This window comes from Ascidia mentula, chromosome 3 (genome assembly GCF_947561715.1).
Source record: "Ascidia mentula chromosome 3, kaAscMent1.1, whole genome shotgun sequence".
NCBI classification, from domain to species: domain Eukaryota; kingdom Metazoa; phylum Chordata; class Ascidiacea; order Phlebobranchia; family Ascidiidae; genus Ascidia; species Ascidia mentula.
In genome coordinates this window covers 15953069-15977546 of record NC_138568.1, presented here as the reverse complement: position 1 = coordinate 15977546, position 24478 = coordinate 15953069, and the positions used below count along the sequence as shown (strand labels likewise).

The window sequence follows — 24478 nt, the reverse complement described above, 5'->3', positions numbered from 1 at the left end:
ATTGCCAAACAACAAATATATTTAACACTGATAAAAAAACAGTGCACGGGCAAAGGAAGAAGCCCTTTTGCAAACATGAAAATTGTTATTAGCGTTCAACTTTGTTTGCGGAGGTTTGTGTCAAAAAGCCAAATGAAATGAAATTGCATGTTGCACATAAAGTTTGAATTGCATTTATATGTCTCTTAAGGAAATGCATATCTAGTTATATTCCCTTGTTGCACCAAAAAGCAAAAACAGAGCTATTCACAATCAACGAATAATTACATGACAATAGCGTCATATGTGGGAGTTGACTTTACTTTTAAAATTGGCTTAAACCCATCAGAAAAACATAATCTATGAGAATATTTTGTTTAAAATTCAAATGTAGGAGAAATGAAAAAAACCAATGCTTTTAATCTCTTTACATAACATCCGCTGTCAAGCAGATCCCACGATTTTTTTCTTATGTGTTCGTGGTAAACTTAAAAGTAAAGAAAAAAAGTTAAAATGTATGTCGTGTTTTTGTTTTGCAAAGACTTCATTGACACCTTGACATGAACGCAAAGATAATGTTCGACCAGGTCACGAAACAATATTGTAGAGCTTAAACTGGACTTGTTTATTTCACATATCGTTTCTATCGTACCATATACGAAGACCTTCCTAGTAACAACTTTTAACCAACTCATTTGCAACAAAAAAAGAAAGGTTTTCGGCACATGTTAGGTAACATCTATCCACTAATCTCACCTAAAAGCAGGGCATTGCTTCCCGGTGGGTGCAAGTTTTAGTCCCAGATCTTTGTATTGTGTATTTCTCTAAACTCTCTATCGTTTTAATGTTCATGACAGGTTTTTAGTGGCCCCGGATGTCCTACTAAAGGTGTAGTGGTTTATTTGTTTTAGTTTAAAGTATTTCAAGTTTATTTGTTGTTTAGTGAAGAATTGATAATTTTTTTCATAGAGAAATATGATGCCTCTAAGTGAACTGACAGATTTTAAACTGTTAACAAACGTTTCCATTTGTAACTAATACTGACAGGCATATTTATAATAAAAAAACATTCTCCTGTCCATCGAAACGCCTATAGGGATTAATATTATTGCCAGAAGATCCTCTTGTACTATCATAAACGTTTTCGTGTTTAACATATAAGCTGTTGACAACCTCTTTAGCACTCCTTTCTTATATCTTTTGAAATTAGTGGTTTTGCTCTCTTGTTTGTCCTACTTCTGTTCGTATGTTTCTCAGAGATACGAAACTAAAGTCGTAACCCTTTTCTACAGTAAAACTTTTTTTGCAGTTCACACCCAAAAAGTTATAACCTCTAAAGATCAATTACCAGGCATGTTTAGGAAAAAAAATTACACAATTTATACGTGACGTACAAGTGAGGTGAAGATGTAATAGAGATATACGACATACAAGGCTACTGATATTGTGCTTCAAATATTATGTGCAAAATAAACTTTACGACAATTTCCACCTTCACTGACACCACATCAGACTAAAAAGCAGTGGTGTACAAATAAATATTCCAGTTGTTGATTTTGGACTGTCTTTTCCTGATGTTGTTGTTGCAGTTGTTGATGTAGTTGTTGTTTGCACAAAGCAGGTTTGTACTGGTTCATTGTATGGTTGGGTGATGTTCAAAGGCAACACAAAGGTTTCAACCTTCCAACAAAATGGTGATTTAGTTGTTATTTTACTCCCAAGTTTCGTTTGTTTATGCACAAATGCCATTGCATGTTTACTACGTGTGTGAAAAACTTCGTGGAGCAACTCATCCGTTTCCTATTTTTCATAAAAAACATGCAGAGGCAAACTTTCGGTGCAATCTTGCTTTTGGTGCAGCATATCAGCGATAAATAACACAGTCATTGCCTTGAATAAAGCTCAGTAAATCGTGAAAAAAGTTTAAATAAATGTCGGTGCTTGTTTGAAGTTTGTCCCTGCTGCACATTAACCCCAGAAGTCGGATTTCGTCATTTTTCAATTTAAAAATAGAACATGTTTTTATCGCACGGCATGATGCCTTTGTTGCGATGCCATGTAACCACAAACCGTTAAGCGCCACGGACCAAATTTTGCCCCGAAAAATGGCATTTTGTTATGGTTAAAAATATAAACAACATGTGAAATATGTGATGCACTTACCCCAGGAGGCACGAAAATGTTGTTGCTACAGGTTTGTAGTTTTGGTCTCGAATTCATTTTTAAACTGAACTCGGTGGCAAGATTTTGATCCCAATTAAACTAGATAAAAAAAGTTTTGATTTCTTGTGCATTTTGGTACTGGGTGTTATTATTAAAACACAAAATACGTGTTACTGATTGCGTGGGTTTTTATCATGTATTTTGCTTTAAATTAGTCTTTTATCAATAGCAATAACAAGTTACTTAGAAACAAGTCTAAAATTCGTTTGAAATGTTAATGTCGTTGAGACAATGTCGTTGGCTTTTAAAGCTTTATTTTTATTCCTTTATTGATTATTAGTAAATCAATCTATTTTGTTGTACGGTAAATTTTGATGAAGTATTTAATGCTTACGGCATTCAAGTATTCCTCAAGAGTCTGTCCAGTACTTTGAAAAGAGAAGTTTGCCAGTGTAGCGGTAATGTCAAAATTTCCAGTAAACCTGGAACACAAAAACATTGTTGATGAAAGTGAAAGTTAGCTATGCATGAAAGTTAGCTATGCATTCCTACGTTAAGTCAGCAATCTGGGCATCAGTTAGACCCACGGCTTGATACCAGCCTGGATTTCGAATAGGAGTTGTAACACAAACGCTGATAGGTAACTTTGGATAATACAGGATGAATGCCAGGCACATTTCTCTTGTGGTATCCAGTCCTCCCTGTAAAAACATTCTGATTGTACAATAAACTTTTCTCTCACAGAACTAAATTACTTACGTATGTTAAAGTGGTTTTCGATGAACTGTCGTAATCACAAAGAACTTGGAGGCTATCTCCAGGTAAAATTGTTCTTTCCGGTGAAACATATCGGGACGTTTGAAAGTCAAAGTCATAACTGTCATCTTTGGTTATGTATGGTTGTTCCACTCCATTTCTGTAGCATTGAGGGAAATCTTTGACATTTAACAAAACACAAAATTTTTTGTCATAACGTTACCTGACTTGTCTTAGAGTAACCTTTCTGCCCAACAAGTGTGTGTGGAATATTGATGCGAAAATTTTAATGCTGGATACTCCCGCTACCGTCATCGCCTATTTACCGAATAAAAATATTTTTACTCATAATTCGGAGTTACTCATAATTCGGAGATTAAAGAGACTGGCCCTTAATTATTGTTAAAAACATTGACATGTTTTATTTATTTAAAATGTTTCGGCAAGAGCATATGCCACCATTAGTTGATTTGATTTGCGAGGTTGGTTTCGCTCCAAGATTATTTGCTGACCTGACTGACGTCATAAATCATAGATGAGGCCAGCAGCGTGGATCATTTTCAGCTGATGATGTCATAAGCTCTTGCCGAAACATTTTAAATAAATATAACATGTCAATATTTTCAACAGTATGGGCCAGTCTCTTTATTCTCATAATGATGATTACCTCCGTAAAAGTGTTGTTGAGAATTATTTTTTATTTATAATTATTATCACTTTCAATTAATATTTAGATAAAATAAACAAAAACGGCCCAACAATACTTCGTGGAGTCACCAAATGAATGGATCGAAGTTTTTAAGTTTGTAAAAATCAAACTATTGTATGAGACAATACAACGCTGAGAGAATGGAGGAAATTGACGCGCTTCTCTCTCGGGGAGACGGTAAAAACATGATATCCACAAACCTTTTTTTTACTAGCCGAAGCTTTCAAATAAAATAAAAAAAAAAGACGCGGAAAAACATGTGATTTTAGAAATTACACTTACACTTTGTAGACAATTCCCGGAGCAATCTCCATACGTCAGAAATGACGTCGCCTTTGGCGGTATCACGTGAGAAAACGAGTTTACCGCCTGACCTGCCTGAATGACACCAGCATCATGTGTTCGGAGTTGGCTTGTGTAGTGAAACGTCAAACCAGAGTTGTCCACAACACCTATCAGTCGCATGAATTATTAGTATTGCATGAAGCGTTTTGCTGCAAACATACCTGGTGTAAGGTTAGGGTTGTCGTAATGCATTTCGATCACAACGTTTTTCGGGTCGCCTGCCTCGCCAAATGGAAATCCAACGTCAGTCGGAAATGCAAATTCCTTCAAGTAAAACGAAGACGTGTAAAATGGATGCAAAACTTAAGCATGGTAAATTATCATAAATTCAATAGAAAATCAAACCAGAAATACAAGTTTTGATTTGATTAGAAAAAATCTTAGATGTATTCAACACAGAATAAATTTCTACGACATACATATATGATGGAATTACCTCTCCGCCATTAGCCCATGCGAATATAACATGTCGACACATTGAGTCATGTATTGGGGCGTTGGTTGTATAACATTCGCCTTCAGATCCTACTGTGGTTCCGTTCTAAACACATAATGTTGGTGAACAAAAATTCAAATTTAGTGTTTCTGTTTTCTCACCGGTAGTGGGTCGACGCATTGATATATGACAATGTGATGAACGTACAACTCATTGCCGCTTTGCACAAGTGGGGAAATCTGGTAGAAACGAAAAAAAGAGTGCCGTGAAAACACAACAGCAAGCATAGGCCGTACAAGTAATAATGTTTTTGAATTGTACGCCCAGGACTTATATTGGGCATCTTACACTTGTGACAATGGTTATGTGATTGTTTTTATAACACCTTTTAGCATCCCATCGTGCGATATTTTTTTTGCATTTCCTAACCTTCACAATGTGTCGTTTCGATGGAACAGTTGGAAATGCCACAAGATGGCAACTGTAATAGGTCCGTGCGGTAGGAATAGTCACGCCACCAGTTCGCACTGTAAAAGTTTCGGTAGTTTCAGCGGAAGGAGGCGCCACTGAGTTCGCATCGGCTGATTCCGTAAAAATGACGCTTTTTGTTCCTGCAAATGTCTTCCTTTTACGATTTCGTTGCATTGTGTTGACGTTACTATTGTACCTCTATTGGTTCCGTGATAATTATCTCCCACAATGTCGTCACCAGTAGGGTCGCTTGCTCCATAGGCGTAGATTACTTTTAAGGTGTTACCCTGCAAATAATATCGTTTTACAAAAGCATATTCCCGACAAAAGCGCCATAAAACACTTGACTCTTCATCCATAATCATTTTTATGTTAAATGCAATCGTTTTTATAAAACCTTAATCCGAAAACCGAGATACATTCGCCTTTAGATCCTATACTGTGGACCCACTTTAAACACATGAAGATTGTCACCGAAAATTCACATTTTGAGATTTCGTTTTTTCATTGATAGTGGTTCGACCCAATGATATATGAAAGTATGACGAACATTTCTATTTTTAATACATAAAAACAAGTAACTCTGGCTACGACACAAAAATACCTTGTTTGGACAGAAAAACCAAAGTCATGGTTATGTTTTGATGTTAAAGTTACATGCTGTGGATCGTGTAAAATGAAGAAGAGTAATTAATAATTTGTAAGACCGAAATATCCCCGCCACAGTACAAGAAAACTATTAAGATCTCACATGTTTTCAGTGTCAAGTTACAATATTTTTGGAGAGGCAAAGTTGTCCAATCATCCCGATTAATCAGTGCTGGCCATTATGTCCTATTATACTTCAAAACCTACTGTGATAGCAACGTCTTGGGGAGTTTCGCAAGCTGCAAGTTGTCTCGTGAATTTAATCCATGTCCATCCGTTGCTTTCGCCGCCCGACAAGACATCGATGTTTTGTTCACTGTCCATTGGCGGAAAGGTGTTGGCAGTGGCGTGCCGATCCTACGACGAAAATTTACACAATTTTCCTAACTTGTCCAATGTATTTGCAACATAGAGACACTCACGGTAATTGTGGTGACTCCACTTTTCACCCAACCCACGATCATGTCGGCTCCAATCATGCTTCCACTTGGGGAAAACCCCACACCGATCCATCCAGTAGTTTGTCCATGAAGCTGTAAAATTACATCGTTTTCGGATCATTTACGATAGCATTGCTTGAAAGAGTATTTTCTTTGGGTTTGTTTGAGATTGCGAACATCCCAGTCTGCACTTCACATAATATGGCACACCGAAAGTAGAAAATTTGACTACAAATTGCTACCAAACAATGCGTATTAAAATATTACACAAGATTATAATCGAAACGATGATGGATGATGAATAATTCTGATATTCTCTACAAGCCACAAGATTTCTTCTGTGGGCCAGCATTTAGACCGCACAAACAATTCGTATTCTTCTCAAAGGCGTTGTGTTTAATTGAACTTGAAAATCGAACTAACCTCCAATGTGATGAAGCTTGTGTTGAAATTCCAGTAGAGAAAAACATTTCCTGCAATATCAAGTTGGTTTGAATGGGAATAAGTTTGACTCGGTGTCTGAGCTTGACATCCAATAGCCATACACGCAGAAACAAGCAACAGCGAATGCATGTTGATCCTACGACTAATACCCTTCGATAAAACGCAATTTTATAATACACGCCCGAAACTTTACGCAAACCTTTGAGGTGAAAAGTTTACTTTTGCGCAATTGAACTTTCGAAGATATTCCGTTTGCTTTATTCGAGTTGTTGCGCGCAAGTCGCAGTCCAGACAACGAAACAATTGTGAAGCGTCAACCGGGTGTCTTTGGGCTTAGAATTAATTGATGTGGAAAGTCCCATTTCGTGTGCTGACAATGATTCCTACGATGTATGTGAAAGGTTATCACGTGTATCCCCCAAAAGAATCATTTGGTTTGATAAATTTCGCTACGTTTACATCAGTGCTTTTCAACAAGTGATATACTATGCGCACTAGTGCGGATATGAATATTTGTTGTGCGGATGGGTGACATGGTGCGCCCGATAAATAGTCTTTCTAGTTTACGACATTTTTCATATTTGGTTACATAAACACTCAAAAAAATTGTCTAGCACAATGGTAGTACTACGTATTCTAGGGGTTTCCAAATGTTTTTATAGTGTGAGCTGCAATTCAGAATTTTATTTGCGCGTTCCACAATTATTTTGGTTCGCGTGAAAGCCGATATTTTTCTGTATGCGGTGTTGTTGATGTAACCAAATGTCACATAAACCTTGAGAACTGTAAGAACCGAAGCAATTATTTTTCAGTCTACTGGAACGTGCGACCCTCATGTTGTTCAAACTAATTTAAAAAAACTGTAACGTTCCGGTTCCCAAACACTATGTTTCCGTGGCCTGCGAACAAATAGGCGCAAAACTGCCCGCTTTTCCAAGTCCGTTTCGTGACTCGCCACGCGTATAAATGTTGTGGTAAATACGAAAAGCTGTCTTGTTGCGTATTGGACCTGAAAACACCAACTAAGGACTCCCGGGCACATTAAATACAACTAACAACTTGGTTTCGGAACTTTTAGGCCAATAGCTACATGGCAATTAAACCCACAACTTCGACAAAAGATTTATATCAAAATTAATTAATCACACAAGTCAAAACTGATCCCTTTCTAATCTTGTCAGCTACCTGTTGCATCACATGTCTACCACATTCAGTTTTTTTTGCATGTCTGTAAATTGCAAATCACATTTTTGTCTCCCTGCAGAGCCATCAATTTTTCATAAAAGGTTACCAGGCAGACCACTAAGCACCGCCCACATTAATAGACGTAGACTAATTATCATCACCACTGGACCTGCACACCTGCACCATCAGCAAATCCCAAATCGTTCGACTCTTGTAAGCGACGCCTTAGGCAATTTCTGGACCGCCTGACCGATAACGTTTTTCTTCGTCATAATACTGCGCCTGAAACGTGGTCATGTAAATGTTGTATAAAGACAAAGCAAATCAACAATATTTGTGCACATCGTTACAAAATTTTGTCCAGTACGCCACCGGTTCTCGAAAGTTTGGAATTGTCATGCATTTGGGTAGTATGATGTAATGTAGTTATATGTCTAAATCAGCTCATATAATTTTGCTTTACCCAAACTGGTAGACCTGACTAGCATAAACGTCAATGGAATTGACGCCTTTACGTTGCAAACCGCACGAAATCATAATCCGGGTCGTACTTCAGGTACTACTGACGCTTAACCCACTTAGTTGAAGCATGATGTTGCATTCTTTGTACTGAGTGGTAGAGAGTTTTAGGCCTATGTCGTGGTTGCCTTATTTGGTCAGGTTCGTGCGTCATGGTTGAATAAATCTTTTCCGGACCTGGTTTGGGCTTTACAAGAACTTTTGGGTTCGAGCGCATACTGTTGTGTCCGTTTTTAACTCACTCTATAGATCGGAAGTTAGAAACATCCAACGTTCTATGCACCCCCACAGGTACAATCAAGTTACATCAGCGGCTAACCTGTCGCGACTTCGGTATTTTCGTGGCGTCATGTAAAGAATGTGGGGCTTAGTACGTTGGTCAGACAAAAAAACCGCTTCTCCACACGATGGAATATGCACAGATCCACGTGGAATATAAGTTTCAATGCCTACCGGATAATGATGCCACAGCATTAGGCAACCACTTCAAAACAAAGCATACTCAACTTTTCCACCAGAAACTCTCATTATCACGCTGTTACAGTGTGACATTCGTACACAAACCGTCTGCAGAGAATTTGGATATAGCCTATATGAGGACATGTGGTTGCATAGGACACGGGCACAGATCAACGTGTAGAGTATGATCACACCTGTGTGCAAATAGTACATTTACAATGTGCCTTGTTTAGTGTCAATTGCTCTTGTTGTTTTGCTGTAGCGTTTTATGTCGTCACGATTGTGTGGCACTGCCATCAATCATTGTGCGCCTAAAGGCTCAAAAGTTCGAACCTCGTGTTCCCTTCTTTGTGGTGTTTTTTCGTTGCATTTGTTGCATTTTTGGCGTCGCGTATCGTGTGACGTATACATTCAGATATTAGACTTGCTCGCGAGTTTTGTCAGGCTTTGTGCGACATATTTTTTGTTGGAATTGTACTGGCAGTCAGTTACTAGTTCTTTTCTTACATATCCAGGTTTTTATTTGCATTCTTTAAGTTTTAATTTTTTTAAAAATTTTTGAATTTTTATTTAGGTACTTTCCTTTATGTGGCAGACCTTCGCTTCTACTTAGTAATTTTACGTTGTTTTGTACACTTTGCAGAAACTGATGATGCCCTTTTCAGGGCGAAATATATTTTTCTGATAAAAATAAAAACATCTTTCAAAGAGGTGTCTAACAGATTGATTTAAAAAGGCCTTACTTAGCTACTACAGAGCGGAAGAATACAGTTTTGTAATTTAAGGTATTATTTCTTTAAAATTAAATTTCCCATGAAACAATCTGCGTTACTAAAGTTTCCTTTGTGATATTGCAGCAAAGTGTACGGGTTATACAGCTCTTATTTGTGAAGCTTTCGGCTACAAAAAATGCGCAAAGCACTGGTTTGAAGAAATGTAAATGTGCATTACCACAAGTGAAATACGCACATTTGTTTTAAAGAAGGTATTTCAAAAGGTTCCAAATTGGATGCAGTTGTAAATATGTCACCACCGAAAAGCAAGTCGAAATTGGTTTTGTGGAACCTGTGTTGACTTACCAGGTGAAGGTTGCGTGGAACTGCGGCAGGCACAAAGATGCTGCAGTTTGCAAGTTAAAGGAATGGTTGTCAGCTGACACAGTTCTGACTCATTTCGACCCTTCTTTGCCTATTAGAATTTTCTGCCATAACAAACGTGTCAAAATCACTGACAAAAAGCCAACGGAACTACAGCCAAATTCAGAAAGAGGCTTCTGCTATAATTTTTCGTCTTTTTAGCATGAAATTTATTTTGCTGGCCGACCATTAACTTTACTAATTGCTTAGTTCAGTCGAACTAAAGCGACACCTGCTTTAGCAGCAAACCGACTGGAAAGGTGATGGGCACTTTTCAATTTGTAAATTTCAGTACAATCACCACTCACCAGTCTGAGTTTACAAGTGCAACCAATCGCTTCGGCATTACTTCGAAAGGAAAGTGGAAAAGATCCGGTCCTATCGAAAACCACGCGCTTAAAATTTGATTCTTTGTTGCCTTTACCAACACTCGTGATGCAACTTAAACTAGTAACGCCGACACGAAAATCCAAGATATTATTTTTTAAAGCTGGATATTCACGTTTTACTTTACACATGGGTCTAAGACACAACCAGGATGGTCGCTTGGTTTCTGCCACTATTGAGTATTGTTTTCCAATCTGATAACGTCACATTTCCAATCTGATAACGTCACATTGAGCATCAACTCGACTAACGCCAGCAGTTCAACGTTTTTTCTCAACCTCCAACCGCAGTCAACAGCAAGGACTATTATTATTTGTTATTAAGTATAATTTTAAACCACAAAAGGTTGAGGAATACGCTGTAAGTGTGCATGGACATATAAACACAGAGAAAAAATCCTACGTAATATTTGGGAAATTTTAGCAGCAATAAATCCTGACGTGGGACAAACATTGACAACCGAACAAACTCTTTCCATGCTAACATCCATAATATTTCTAACATACATTTGATTGCACACTTGCAATTTATTTAATACACTAAGGTATAGCAACAATACATACGATATCTATGTTATACCGACATTTGTTTTAAGACCTTGTGTATTAGAACTTCTTACAAACATACACAACAACCTCGCCGTGATCTTTGTAAACTTCGTGTGTGCTTTTCTCCTACTGAATGAAACATAAATAAATTTTATCTCTAAATTAAGAAATCTTTTAACGCAAAAAATATGCAAAGGAAATAAATTTCGCCACGCCATCATAACTTCAACCAACAAAATGGAAACCTTTTCCACATGGCCGACTATTTATCCGAATAACTGATCTTATATTTACGGAAGTACAAATTTCGTCATTGAAAGTCTGACGAGATTTTTGTTGGAAAATTTTTATCAGAAATGAAATATTGTCAGCTACAAAATATATTTATTTCACATTTTTGTCACTCAGCCTTTCAGCCGTTCTGCAATAAATGTCTGCCTTCTTATAGAATAAGAGCAAATAATTGAAATTTAAAAATATGTTGGCAGGTGTTTATTTCCACCCTGTCCAAATAAGGCGATTCTCTGTTCAAATGTATTTTCCGCCATGTTTAAATTATTATCAGTAGCTCATCAAGCGTGCATAAAAGTTTGGTAATTGGCGCCTGTAGCAGCACAGAGGCAAACTGTTTCCGTTACGTCAGCGCGGATTGAGACGCGCAGCCCAGCTTCCAGGTGTAGAGAAACAACAACGAATCGGCATTTACAAGCTGGCTTGTGCAAAATTCTGCCTGTTATCGACAAATAATATCAACTGGTTCGCTGACGAGGTCCTTTGAACCATCTTCAGATAAAGTTTTGAATACTTGCCGCATAAAGGATAATTCAGGTATATACGTTTGTTTTCGGTTTGGGTGGAAATGCTGAAGAAAGGTTTAATAAGTGTTGTTGTGTGTCAGAATTACTTTTGCACAAGAACTCTTTAACGCACGAAGGTTTATAGAAACACTCTGAGTTTTGTCTGAAATCGACAATTTGACGAAAAATTTCAGTGAAGCCATCTTGGACGAATATTTTAAACGGCCCTATTTTTAAAATTTTCTACCAACTACTGTTCTTACACATTCAACGACTTGTCTACGGATGATAACGTTTGAAATACATATTACCCCATGACAAGTATTACTTGAAACGAAATTTTCAATAAAGTTGGTTGACACATTTATTCGCAAATCTCGCTTGTACCGAATTTGATCTCACTTTCTACGAACACAAAAAAAGTTGGTTTGTTGTTAATCTTCAATAATTTCGATTTGTTGGCAAAAAAGTTCAGGTAAAAACAAAGTTTTTTTTCAATTAGAAACGTAAACTGTAGCATGAAAAAATATATTTAGGAAGAATTCTCGTCTTCATTCAAACAGCGGTTCATGTATTCAGGATTTAATTTTTGTTACTAAACCGGGATTTGAACGCAGGACATCCTTTACGAAGTCTATGTTTCAAAGTTTAGGCGTGTTGTGTTGGTTTGATGCTTTTTGCCATGACAATGCTGGGTTGCAGGATGCACAGCCTGTAGTGCTGCATATTTGATGCCCAAACAACGTTCAACGTGTAAGCGGCCCGTATGAACGGGCTGTGGTTGCGTCACTTCCTTTGTACAGCAGTACAGCGAAAATGACATGGCGGCATTTCCGCACCAGTATTGGGTGTGGCGCACACACTAACTACAAGTTGGTGCCACGATAACAATGGGAATTAAACGTTTGATGGAAGAGGATTCAAAAGTTTTAGACTGGCTATTATTTGATGACTTCGGCATTTGCTGTATTGATTCTCTGGCCAGGAGTCAAGTTTGTTCAGTGAAAAGCAATTGTAATGTGGCAGTAGTAATGCCAGGCTGGTAGCCCCCAGGGCAGGAAATGCATGCAAAATGTGATTGACAGACGAAGCGTTTGCTAGCCTTGTGGGTGGCACAGGAAAGCAGAGCCTCGCGCAACCATATGCGAAATATTTATCGTTTGTGCGCGACTGTAATCAACAAGCCGGTTGAACATATAGACCCTACTAAGCACTGATCTAATGTAAACAAAGGTAATAGGTTAGAATGCAGCGTTTGTATGGAGATATTATGATGTAACAATACAAACGTTTGTTTACTGTTGCTTGTGGCGAAACAGTACAGGTCACTGAATAATGGTTTCGATGAAGCAAAATCAAAAAACAAGGACTTTTTGTTACGTTTAAGACCGCCAGACACAGTAAATGCAAGCGTATGTAACATCTGTTGAACATTGTTTACAAGCTTCTGTCAACTCGCTATAGTAAAACCTGATGTACAGTGACAGTCCCAGTACACACGAGCCATGCAGTTAAGTAGAAAACAAACACAATTCTACATAAATAACTATGGTGACGACATAATCACCTTTACAAGTTCACTATTTAACGAAAAGTTGTTTTTGTTTTAGGCATAATTTGTAAAACAAGTTTTGTAACTTGGTTAAATCTTTGGCGACTGATACCGGATTTGATTGTTACGTCACAACAGGTCAAGGTGAGTAAACAAAACAATAGAACAAGCCAATTGCGTTGGGCACATAAAACTTGTTGTATTTTAATTGTATTTTTGCAAATGTAAGCTTGATTTGTATGCCTTGACACAAAGCAGACAACTGTTATAACAATGTGAGCAACTTACCTACCTGATATAAAAGTTAGTTCAAAATTTCGAGGCAGGAACAAATTTTTCAGTAAAAATGATTAAAAATCTTTCTATTTGTAACAGAAAAACATCATTTTAAAGCGTTACCATGACAGAAAACAAAACAATCCGTGACTTGGAGAAGCAGTTGGAGCAACTCCGCCGAGAGGCGCGGACCGATCGGTTTCCGGTATCGCAATCTTGCAAGGAGTTACTTAATTACTGCGACACACACATGAACGACGATTTCTTTCTCTGCAAAACAGAGAAAACCGACCCATTCATGCTTAGAACACAAGGCGTAAATCTTTTTTACCTTGCCATACTAGCTGTATGTTATGTTTGTCCGAAATGTCTAAAATGTTAAATTAACACCCAAATTTGAAAGTGCATCGGACATGGTCTTGGCAACATTGCGTAAAACAAAAAGTATATCTACAGCAAACGTATATCCAAAGTTTTACGGTTCTACGTCAACTAAAAAATGTAGAAAACTTTTGAAAAGTAGCGGCGACCAAAAATCGTAAAACTTTTTCGCTGTGGCGAAATTAACATCACACAAGGCGTTCGCGAAAAAAAGTACTTTTTTGATAGGAGAAGGCGCCTTATATTGCAGATATCGAATAGTTTCAAACACAGGAGAATCCACTGTAATCAGCTAATTTGGTCGTTTTTCTCGGCGGTCATTGCCATCCTCAAAATTCAATTAACCTACTTCTATCTTTTGCTGCGAGTGGACAAAACGACAATGCTAAATTGACGGTTTGTCTTTGTCGTGTTTTCAAAAGGTTATGTATCACGTTAGCGATCATAACTGCTGTAACAACAAAAACACCATGTCCCAGTAACTGTTGTATTATTACACAATTAAATAAGACATAATAGGTCGAAACAGCGGTCACCTGCCTGCAGCTCAAATTAACATCAAAATCCGTTTGTTGCACTTGTTTACTTGTTGTCCCCTGTTTAATGCAATACTACACTAAACCAGTTTTACAATGTTTTCCATTCCTACGCATAAGGCTTGCTGCCAGCACTCGCACGACCAAAGCGCCTTCTATGACGTCACGCAACAATAATCTCGCTTTCGCACGATTTCGTTCGAAGCGGTGAAAATGCGACTTTGATCAGCTGTATCTCAGTAACCAGTCGCCGTATCAAGCTACTTTTTTCGCAAAAAATATTTCAAAGTTATGAACATCTCTTAGTTTTAATATTAACATGTTTTATTTCTACGTGTCACGTGCACTTTTAGTCCACTGGTGGCAGAATATTTTACGCATGACTAAGCCAATTTTAGCCTTTTTTTGTTTGAGGACTTCTTTTCGAAATTTGCAATTACGTTACGAAAAGTGCTTCTTGGCCGTAAATTCGAATATTGTATTGTAACTTTTCGGTCCAACTTTATTGTAAAAATACCGCTTATACAAGCACACATATATATAAAGAGTACAAGTATATAATTATCTTTCAACCACGTTTTCATTCGTAGCCTTTCGACCTCGGCCCTTAAAACGGCAACTTCTTGCGCTTGTGCCTTTGCAGATCAACAAGTTTCCTACGTTGAACAATTCCCTTCAATATCTTGTCAGAAGTACTTTTCGCTCTTTCGGTCTCTGTGAAAATACGTCATTATCGCTTAACATTTTTATGGATAATAAATATTCTCACCCCTTAAAGTTCACCCATTTCCCGGAAACCGACTTTCTTGTAATGGTTAATCCCATATGTGATATATCATACATACAAATATATGCAACTTTGCAAACACCACGCAAATATGGGCGTATCTGACAGCCCTTACCATTTGTCACAAATTACGTGGTTACAAGTCAAGTTGCGTTGTATTGTGACGTCATAGTTTGATTGTGATGTGTGAAATACTGTACAGTGGTAACGGAATTATCATTAAAAAAGTGAGCAGAGTGTCAACAGCTTATTCTGCAGCAGTTAAGCCAGTTTCAAAAACACGCCAATTAAACTAACCCGACAGCGTCGCCCAAGAAAAACAGTCTAGGGTCAGTCGCGACATCTGGGGGCTCGTCCGGGAACACTTATTTTTTGAACTGAAGTCTTTGTGCAAATGCACAATGGACAGGCTGGCGGAGTTGGGAAAGCAAATGGGGCTTACTGGAGACACGTTAATCAAGTTTGTCAACGAACAGCAAGCGCTTGAGCGTGAAGAACGACGTCTGGCGCGTGAAGAAGAACAACGTCGATAGAGGCTGAACTGGCATAAAAACGTCTGACGCGGGAAGAAGAACAACGTCGAATAGAGGCTGAACTGGAATTAAAACGACTTGAATTGCAACTTGCCCAAACCAGAAACGGTGGTCTGGACGTTGCTGCAAGCCGGACGAAAACACCAAAGTTGCCTTCGTTTGTTGATGGAAAAGACGAGCTCGATAGTTATTTATTGCGCTTTGAACGGTTTGCGGCTAACAGCAAGTGGGACAAATCAGAGTGGGCGACTTCGCTGAGTGCGTTGCTAACCGGAAGGGCGTTGGAGGTATACTCGAGATTGTCTGATCAAGACGCCGTGGATTACGATCAACTTAAACGGGCACTTTTGCTTCGTTACGATCTAACGGAGGAGGGTTATCGGGTCAAGTTTCGCTAGTCAAAACCAGAGTCTAGAGAAAGCCCTGTACAGTTCGTCGTTCGTTTGGAGGCTACCTTGACAAGTGGGTGAAAAGTTCAAACCACACAACTGAATGGGAAAGTGCCAGGCAGTTGTTTATCAAAGAACAGTTTCTTAAAGCTTGTTCCAAGGAAACAGCGACTTACCTTAAAGAGCAGGCGCCTAAGTCTTTGGATGATTTAACGGCCTTAGCAGAGCATTTTTTTGTCTGCACACGGAAAAGAAATGTCAAACGATGGCAAAAACTTCATGCGAGAGGGCGATCGAGACATGCGTGATTTCTGCACGCATTGCAAACGCCAAGGTCACAAGGTAAAGGACTGTCCGCGTAAGCAAGTTGATAGCAGAACGCCTAGGCGGTGTTTCATATGTGACAAGTAGTGATGTTCCCAGTTCCAAATTATCCGGCCCGGCCGGATCCGGATAGTTATTAATCAAATCCGGCCGGATAATTTGGATCCGGCAGTTTGTTAACACTGATTCGTGTATTATGGCAAAAATGCTATATTAAGGTTAGCCTGTCATAAGTGGAAAAAATCAACTTGGGCATTTATTAATATGGTATAACACGTCACGAAAAACCTTAATAACAAATAACAAAAAAATCTTACGTCGGCGAGTATAACAGACTGGGTCCCAAAAACGAGTAATTTGCGAATTGTTTGTACGCTTTTAGGACAAAAATGCTTTCCAGACTATCCGGTAAAATTAAGTGTATTATCCGGCCGGGTCCGGGTATTGAAAATTCGTCAATATCCGGCCGGGTCCGGGTACCCGGATCCGGCGCAACCCATCACTAGTGACAAGACAGGTCACGAACTGTACGTCGCAGCCAACGAATGTTTCAGGGTCTTTGGCTGTGGAGGCGAAAGCAGCGTCTCTGCCAATCACAAAAGGATTTGTGGGAAAGCACCCTGTTATGGTTTTGACACTGGATGCACTGGTGTGCTGGTAAATAAAAGGTTTATCGACCCCAAGGATATCGTCGAAAGGTAAGGATCTGTTATGCTTGCTGATGGACAAGTGGTGCAAACCGAAGTAACAAAAATATTTATTGATACGCCATATTACACGGGAACTGTGGAGGCGTTGTGCTTGCCAAGGGCACCGAATGATTTGTGTCTTGGAAATATCGAGGGTGTACGGAATGCAGATAATCCTAACCAATTCTGGTGCGAAGCAAATGCTGCTACAACTCGATCAGGAGGCAAAAATAAGGCATTGGTTCCGTTGGTTGTTGCTGATGATAGCAAATGGTCTGTTTGTGATAGACAAGCATTTCTAAAAGCTCAAAAGAAGGACACTGCGCTTGCCAAGCTGTGGGACAGTACGGAGGAACTGGTGCGAGGTGACCGGGTGACTAAGTTTAAAGTCAAAGAAGGCCTTCTTTATAGAATGTACAAGCGTCCGAAAGTTAACAACGGTGAGTGGCTAAAGCAGCTTGTTGTACCTACGACACTAAGGGAAAGAGTAATGGCAGTTGCCCATGACTCCATTATGGGAGGTCATATGGGAATAAAGAAAACGTATGATAAGATCAATACTAACTTTTATTGGCCTGGAATTGCCGGTGACGTAAGGAGGTATTGTAAGTCATGTGACATTTGTCAGAGAACTGTAAACAAGGGGAGTGCCATGAAAGCACCCCTGCAAGCGACACCATTGATAGACACGCCCTTGCAGGAGAGTTGCGGTGAATATTATCGGTCCAATTTCCCCAGTAAGCGACGATGGACATCGATATATACTCACGTTAGTGGATTATGCGACCAGACATCCCGAAGCCGTAGCGTTGAAATTAATAACAACGGAGTCCGTCGCAGAAGCCCTTGTAGACATGTATAGTCGTCTTGGCATACCTGATGAGGTTCTTAGCGACCTCGGTACACAGTTTGTATCTGAGTGCATGAAAGAGGTGGAACGACTCCTTATGGTCAAACACTTGGCTACGACCCCATACCACTCAATGTGTAATGGTCTGGTCAATGGTACCTTGAAACGGATGTTGAAAAGGCTTTGTTGTGATCAGCCAAAACAGTGGAACCGTTTCATTAATCCACTGCTTTTCGCCTACCGCGAAGTACCACAGGAGGCGACGTGGTTTTCCCCATTCGAGTTACTCTATAGAAGAACGGTTCGGGGTCCAATGGCAATCATGAGGGAGATATGGACAAACCCAAACACGCCGTCCGATATTAAGTCGAGCTACCAGTACGTGGTCGACTTAAGGAATCGGATCGCAAACACCTTGCAGTTAGCCAAAGAAGAGCTGTCAAAATCACACAGTCGATACAGTACTTTGACAGAAAAACCGCGGAGATTTAAAGAAGGCAATAAAGTTCTTCTATTGCTCCCAACCGACCACAACAAACTGTTAATGCGCTGGAAAGGTCCATTTACCGGTCTCGAAAGATTTGGTACCAACGACTACGTGCTTGACATTAATGGTAAGGTAAAGACGTTTCACATAAATTTGTTAAAACAGTACATACAGAGACATGTCTCGGGTACGGAAGGTCCAGCTGAGGAAGAAAGCTGCGGACAGGATTCCCATTCATGTGCGACCGCTCTCGTTGCAAGTGGTTCGGACCAGGTGACCTATGGGGAACAACTTGACAAGGCGCAGTGCAAGCAAGCGGAACAACTCGTTCGACAGAACGGATCTGTGTTCAGCGACGATCCAGGAAGTGTAGAGTTCATTGAGCATCGAATTGAGTTGACTGACGATCAACCTGTGCGCTCCAAGGCTTATCCCGTGCCTTACCACATGCGACAGGAGCTCGAAAACGACATTGAGGAAATGATGCGACTGGGCATAATACAGCGTTCGCGTTCCGCTTGTGTTTCGCCGGTGGTCATCGTGAAGAAAAGGGATGGGACCAACAGAATTTGTATCGCAAGTTAATCAAGCTGTCAATATTCGATCCAGAGCCGATGCCCACGGCGGAAGAGATTTTTCAGAAGCTTTCTAGGAGTAAATATTTTACGAAGATTGACCTTTCCAAAGGATACTGGTAGGTGTCAGTAGCAGCCGAAGACGTCCCCAAAACGGCGTTTGTCACCAGCGGAGGTACGTACGAGTTTCTTAAAATGGATCACCTTGTCTCGCTAAAAGCTCTTTTCGGTCGCTTAAAACATAAAGGTCACCATTTAGCCATCAAAATGTGTAGTGAGGACTCATACTGTCGAGTTCGTGGGGCACAGTGTGTGTGGTGACAGTCTTGGATTAAACGACCGAAATGTTGAGAAAATCAAAGGAGCGAAACGGCCGGGGACGAAGAAGGAAGTTCGCTCATTTATTGGTCTTACAGGTTACTACAGAGATTTTATCCCCAACTACGCGGCTTTTGCGTCACCGTTTACGGACTAAACGAAGAAAGGACAGCCGAACGCAGTTGTTTGGGGTGATGCACAGGAACGTGCGTTTGGAACCTTAAAGTGCATGTTGACAAGTCAGCCGATATTGCGCTTGCCTGATGTTCACAGAGGGTTTGTTCTGCGAACCGATGCGTCCCAAACCGGAATAGGATGTGTTCTACCGCAACAACATGACGGAAGACTCTACCCCGTGAGCTACGCAAGTAGGAAGTTGTCTCCGGCGGAGGCAGCATATTCGACTATTGAGAAGGAGTGCCTTGCAATCATATGGGCAGTTAAAAGGTACAGGATTTACCTTTACGGCTGCGAAATCGTGTTGCAAACGGATCACCGTTCCCTGAAGTACCTATCCTCAGCAAAATATGACAATGACCGTGTGATGCGCTGGGCGATGTATTTGCAGAGTTATCGCATTCGCTTTAAGTATATTAAGGGTTCGGAGAATGTTGGTGCCGATTTTCTTAGTAGGTCGTAACAACAACGTTGGTAAAAGTTGTACGGCATTTTTACATATATCGCTGTGTGATTTTTCTTTGTGTTTCGTAATTTGTTTTGTGTTGCTTCTCGAAAAAACGATGTTTTCTCTTAAATAGGGGGTGATGTCACAAATTACGTGGTTACACGTCAAGTTACGTTGTATTGTGACGTCATAGTTTGATTGTGATGTGTGAAATACTGTACAGTGGTAACGGAATCATTATTAAAAAAGCAAGCAGAGTGTCAACAGCTTATTCTGCAGCAGTAAAGCCAGTTTCAAAAACACGTCAATTAAACTAACCCGACAGCGTCGCCCAAGAAAAACAGTCTAGGGTCAGACGCGACACCATTGGGGTTGGCGATTTTCATGCGTTCCGATACTCTCACATGCAATCCTTCAAGTACTTTGTCAAGTTCAATAATCTCGTGTTCCTTAGAACGGATTGTGCGAGACAATTTCTGTGTCTGATACAAATCGGAATTTAAAAGACTGTAAACGGAATAAAAATTCAATTCCAACCATTTCACGTTTCTGCGCGACATTCTTCTCAAGTTATTTTGTTCTGGAGAGCGAGAGTTTGTTCTAAAACCTCTATTTGTTTCGATTGTTTGCTTGTGTGATTCTCTTCGTCCAAAAACTAAAAAACAATTGATAACATTTGTTGTACTTGGCCTGTTAGGTTTGAACCATAAACCTCTGGTGTATACGCTACTGTTGTCAAACCTTTGGATCGCTCCCCGTCAAAAATTCATAATTTAATAGAAACATAGTGACATGGAAATCTGACATTATCACAAATAGGATTTAATATAATTCGCCAGCATGGGAAGGTTTGTTACTTTTAATAATTCGGGCTGAAACAGAATCCAAGGAAAGTGAAATTTATTTGTTTTATTTAAAAGTTTTCGAAAGTCTGGTCATCACTCGAGCTCACTTGGATACCAGTTACTAAACTGCAAAGGTGGGGATTCGAACCATCATCCTTCTTACTTATAGCTTGTAGATCCTTGGTTAGTTTCAGCATCTGTATGTGTCTTGCTTTGTTGTGTAGATCCTCCATGTGCATCATCATCCTCTTCCGGTCCCACTCAAGTTGGTGGATTCCCAAGTCCTTGCTTTCATTCATCGCTGCAACTTTGCTCTCACCAAGACCATGTACACACGGGGGATCACCTAACGGAGCATTCCCGCGTTTTATGAATAGACAACTTACCCTTATCGTTCCATTAAGATCCTCGAAAACTTCCCTATGAATGAGAATGCTGTCTGAGTAATCAGCGATAAAAGGCCCGCATGTGATTTCCACCCTTCCTTGCTTGAGGAGAAACTGAGCCTCCAGATTCAAATTATTTTTCATCGCGTCTTCGTACAATCTATAACCGAACAACCATAAATAAAACTTTCATTATCAAACATTCTGCAGTTACTTTGTCTGCTGTTTCATGACGTCATCGTGCCAGTAATTCGTCTTCCTCCTGTCTCCGTTGAAGGTATTGCGTCATTTCCGCCAACGTCACTGCGCTACGCTTCACCCGGATCTCGCTCTCCATTTTAACACGCCTGAGTGCACAACACTGCGTCACAAAGGATTTACGTCATAATTGGCCATGGCAACCTTGATTGACAGAGTCTTGACCAAAGATATTGATCGCATCCCTCAGACACGTCTCCATCCGCATCCAATTCATCCAGCGCCGATAAATTGCTCTCGCTTCCAACAATGCTCTCTCCAGTGTCCAAAGTGCCACGTTGTCGCTGGATTCTGAACCGCATCAAGTTTATGGAAATGACTAAAACTATTCGGTGATAATGATATTATCAATGCAAGACTCCATTTAAACAGCTTGCACAACTGATCAGCGAGAGAAAGAGGAACGTGGGAAAAGTCGCGCTTTCAACCCGCGGTCCAACATTTTGTCTTCCGCCACCACTCTGTCATAAACCTTACGATATTCATCCACCAAGCGGCGCACTTCTGCCTTACGATCGACCGCGGAAGTCTGCCATCCAACATAAGCATGAGTTTCTCCATATAAGTTTCTACACAGGTCGCCAAAATCTAATGAAGCCACCTTTAAATCAGTTTTCATTAATTACCATTTCTATGGTGGCTTATAGCGTGGGGATTTCCCTACCAACCTTTGCCCGGGAATTGACCTAAAACGTGACTTGAATCAGCTGTATCTCAGAATCCAGTCGTTTTAGCAAGCTACTTTTTTAACGAAAAATGTTTTTAAATTATGTCTATTTTTTGGTTTAATTATTAATATGTTTTAGTTTTTCGTGTCACATGCACTTTAACTACTGTTGTTGCACAAACAAATCTGTCTCGAAACATTAACAGCAAGCATATAATAATATGCGCTCACAATGAACTGTTGTGACAACTTGCAGATAAACCACTTCTTGCCTCTAAACTGTTGTAACTTGTGGGTCTGGCCTGACATGCCTCGCGGGCGCCTTTGAGCAGTGCTACTATTTAATGAATTGCATTTGCCTGCGTTGTCAGTGGGGGGACGTGAAGGTGAATCCACCCTTTTTGTGGTGATTCCACACGATTCCATTTTACTTGTGGTTTCATTTGGATTGCTGCTGTACGTTTCATCCATCTTAAAGATTGTTTGGTGTTGGATATACGGAGTCTTTAGAAGAACACGCGTTAAGCTAGTTGGCCGAAACCGCATCCGAAGTAGATTGGGTCGTGATGCGTAACGCTATTTCCGATAATGGCGGAAAGCGGGTTAAGGCTCCTTCCCAATGGCTAACGATACGACAACGATTGGGAAATACCCGCGCCTCGCCCGATTTCGCAAACCGTCTCTGATACGACGCTGCGACAGCCCATGCACACTGGTACGATCGTACGCTACGCAAGTGCTTCGGCGTGTTTTATGTATAGTTCCAGTAACGCTAAACGTTCGCGTGCAAACCTACTTCAAAGCATAGAGAAATATTTGATAAAGCTCCACAACCACAATGTTGATGCATTCAAAATTTATTCATCTTATCAAACCGTCGTATTGTAAGGCCCTTACGACGCGTTTACGACGGCAGTGGGCATCAGTCTTAAGGATCGTGCCGCGATGTCGTACGTAGCAGGAGGTTCTGTTCGCCTCTTTAAATGCTTTGAGGCGTCGTGAATGAACCTGTGAATTTTGTTTTCTATCTATCCCGCTGGCCATTATTTTATTGCAATAAAAACATTGGTCTGAAAGTAGTCAACAATAAACAAAAACGTAGGTCTGATGTCTTTCATACCATCGTTTGTACATGTTTATTGAACCAAGCTTTCCAAGGTGCACTGCTGTGCAAGAATTTAGCGTGCGTTCGTCCATTTTGCGTGCACAGATGCGTGTATGTTTATTTTAATGTTATCTTCTGCAATTTCGAAAATTTGATATAAGCGTTGGCATAATAATAATCTTGTCGTTCACTATAATTCCTTGCTGGGCATTTTTGATTCTCGCACTTTGTTACTGAATTTGCACTAAAATGAAAGGTTGCCTATAACCTTACCCACGCACTCTTTCTGTTGGTACTAAAGCCACACACAAATAATTTTTATCTGGAGTAATTTTAATTTACAACTAACATTGTAGTAGACCAAAATTTGTGGTTATCTACGTATAGGTCTTTAGGTAGATTATTTTGTTATAAACATGCGCTATTAAGAATTGTAAGGTAAACAAGTCATAGAAATTTACGTAACGTGTGCAGATAAGCGCTAAAACGTGCATACTGGACAAACGGTTTGTAAGACAGGCACGGATTATGTTAAATTCTACGCGTTGGGTCGGAATGACATTAAAAACCATAATACAATAGTTTACATCTAACAATCAATTTAATGCACACATAGAAAAATATACAATGAGAAATATACACTTAAAAAGAGGAGTTATTCCCGACTTTCGGTGGGGTCGGGTTCAGTCCCAGCTTATGTCCCAGATACATGTAACGACTTTTGACGTCATCAATATTCGCATAGCATCCCTAGAAAATTAGAGATATGATGTTTAAAAGATAAATAAAATATATAAAGTTGTTGCAAGGCATTCAAACAGTTACTCGTATACAGGCAAGCAATGAAAAAATCATTGTTTTTACTGGCTCAGAGAGCATAGATTTAATTGCGGAAAAACATCATTAGATTTGTTTTAGGCTGTAACACTATTTATTTAGATAATTAGACTGGTTAAATTTTGCATAATAGGCTTGCAACGTATAAAGATGTTGCATGGCTTCTGACGAAATGTGTTTAACCTGGAGATGGCGTACGCCATCCATGTTCTCAATTTGGGTTCGCGCATGCGCACATCGTCGGTTGTTCACCGTGAGCACGTCACCAGCCTCCAAACGAAACACCACCTTTATACGGATGCAATTAAATCTTTTTCAACACTCAAACATTAAAATAGTAAATGCTCATCGGGTTTAATGGTTGTTCATTGAACCTTATAAAACAGTAAAACTGCGGTAAACATATGCGGCCTAATAAGGTTAGAGAACTCCGGCACCTGAGTTTCCTCACGATCGAGTATCTCACAAAACTTTTTGTTTGCCTTGAAATATCGCATGACATCTTTTTCCCTGACTCGAATAGAGGAAGATAGATCGAGGTTCCAGTTTACACCAACAATCTAGACATGCGAACAATACAGCCTGTCAATATTTCACAATAAAACAATTATTTAATGAAAAACATATTAAACGGCA

The 24478-nt window shown here is 39.8% G+C and overlaps 2 protein-coding genes and 1 pseudogene across 2 annotated transcripts; 2 read left to right on the top strand and 1 right to left on the bottom strand.

Annotated features, from left to right (window-relative positions):
• Positions 1-1473: 1473 nt before the first annotated feature.
• Positions 1474-6521, bottom strand: LOC145895755 (DBH-like monooxygenase protein 1 homolog). The gene is made up of 15 exons (XM_082984537.1): positions 6371-6521; positions 5930-6040; positions 5715-5864; positions 5056-5146; positions 4818-4999; positions 4550-4627; positions 4389-4493; positions 4114-4216; positions 3890-4059; positions 3122-3216; positions 2902-3058; positions 2695-2843; positions 2537-2624; positions 2143-2241; positions 1474-1659 (listed from the first exon to the last, which is right to left on the bottom strand). The coding sequence occupies exons 1-15, from the start codon at positions 6518-6520 to the stop codon at positions 1474-1476; spliced, it is 1914 nt and encodes a 637-aa protein (XP_082840663.1). The 5' UTR covers position 6521.
• Positions 6522-15355: 8834 nt separating this feature from the next.
• Positions 15356-16287, top strand: LOC145895754 (uncharacterized; annotated as a pseudogene).
• Positions 16288-16911: 624 nt separating this feature from the next.
• On the top strand, positions 16912-19276 carry LOC145895753 (uncharacterized). The gene is made up of 3 exons (XM_082984536.1): positions 16912-17432; positions 17590-18806; positions 19077-19276. The coding sequence occupies exons 1-3, from the start codon at positions 16912-16914 to the stop codon at positions 19274-19276; spliced, it is 1938 nt and encodes a 645-aa protein (XP_082840662.1).
• The last annotated feature ends 5202 nt before the right edge of the window (positions 19277-24478 follow it).

What these genes read in the sequence shown, in the direction of transcription:
- LOC145895755 (XM_082984537.1), bottom strand. Translation starts at nt 6,520, where the DNA reads ATGCATTCGCTGTTGCTTGTTTCTGCGTGTATGGCTATTGGATGTCAA. An exon ending in AATGCGTCGACCCACTACCG is followed by an intron (nt 4,494 to 4,549) that starts GTGAGAAAACAG and finishes TTATGTGTTTAG; the next exon opens with AACGGAACCACAGTAGGATC. An exon ending in CGAAAACCACTTTAACATAC is followed by an intron (nt 2,844 to 2,901) that starts GTAAGTAATTTA and finishes ATGTTTTTACAG; the next exon opens with GGAGGACTGGATACCACAAG.
- LOC145895753 (XM_082984536.1), top strand. Translation starts at nt 16,912, where the DNA reads ATGCTTGCTGATGGACAAGTGGTGCAAACCGAAGTAACAAAAATATTT. An exon ending in CATATGGGAATAAAGAAAAC is followed by an intron (nt 17,433 to 17,589) that starts GTATGATAAGAT and finishes ACGCCCTTGCAG; the next exon opens with GAGAGTTGCGGTGAATATTA. An exon ending in CAACAGAATTTGTATCGCAA is followed by an intron (nt 18,807 to 19,076) that starts GTTAATCAAGCT and finishes CAAAATGTGTAG; the next exon opens with TGAGGACTCATACTGTCGAG.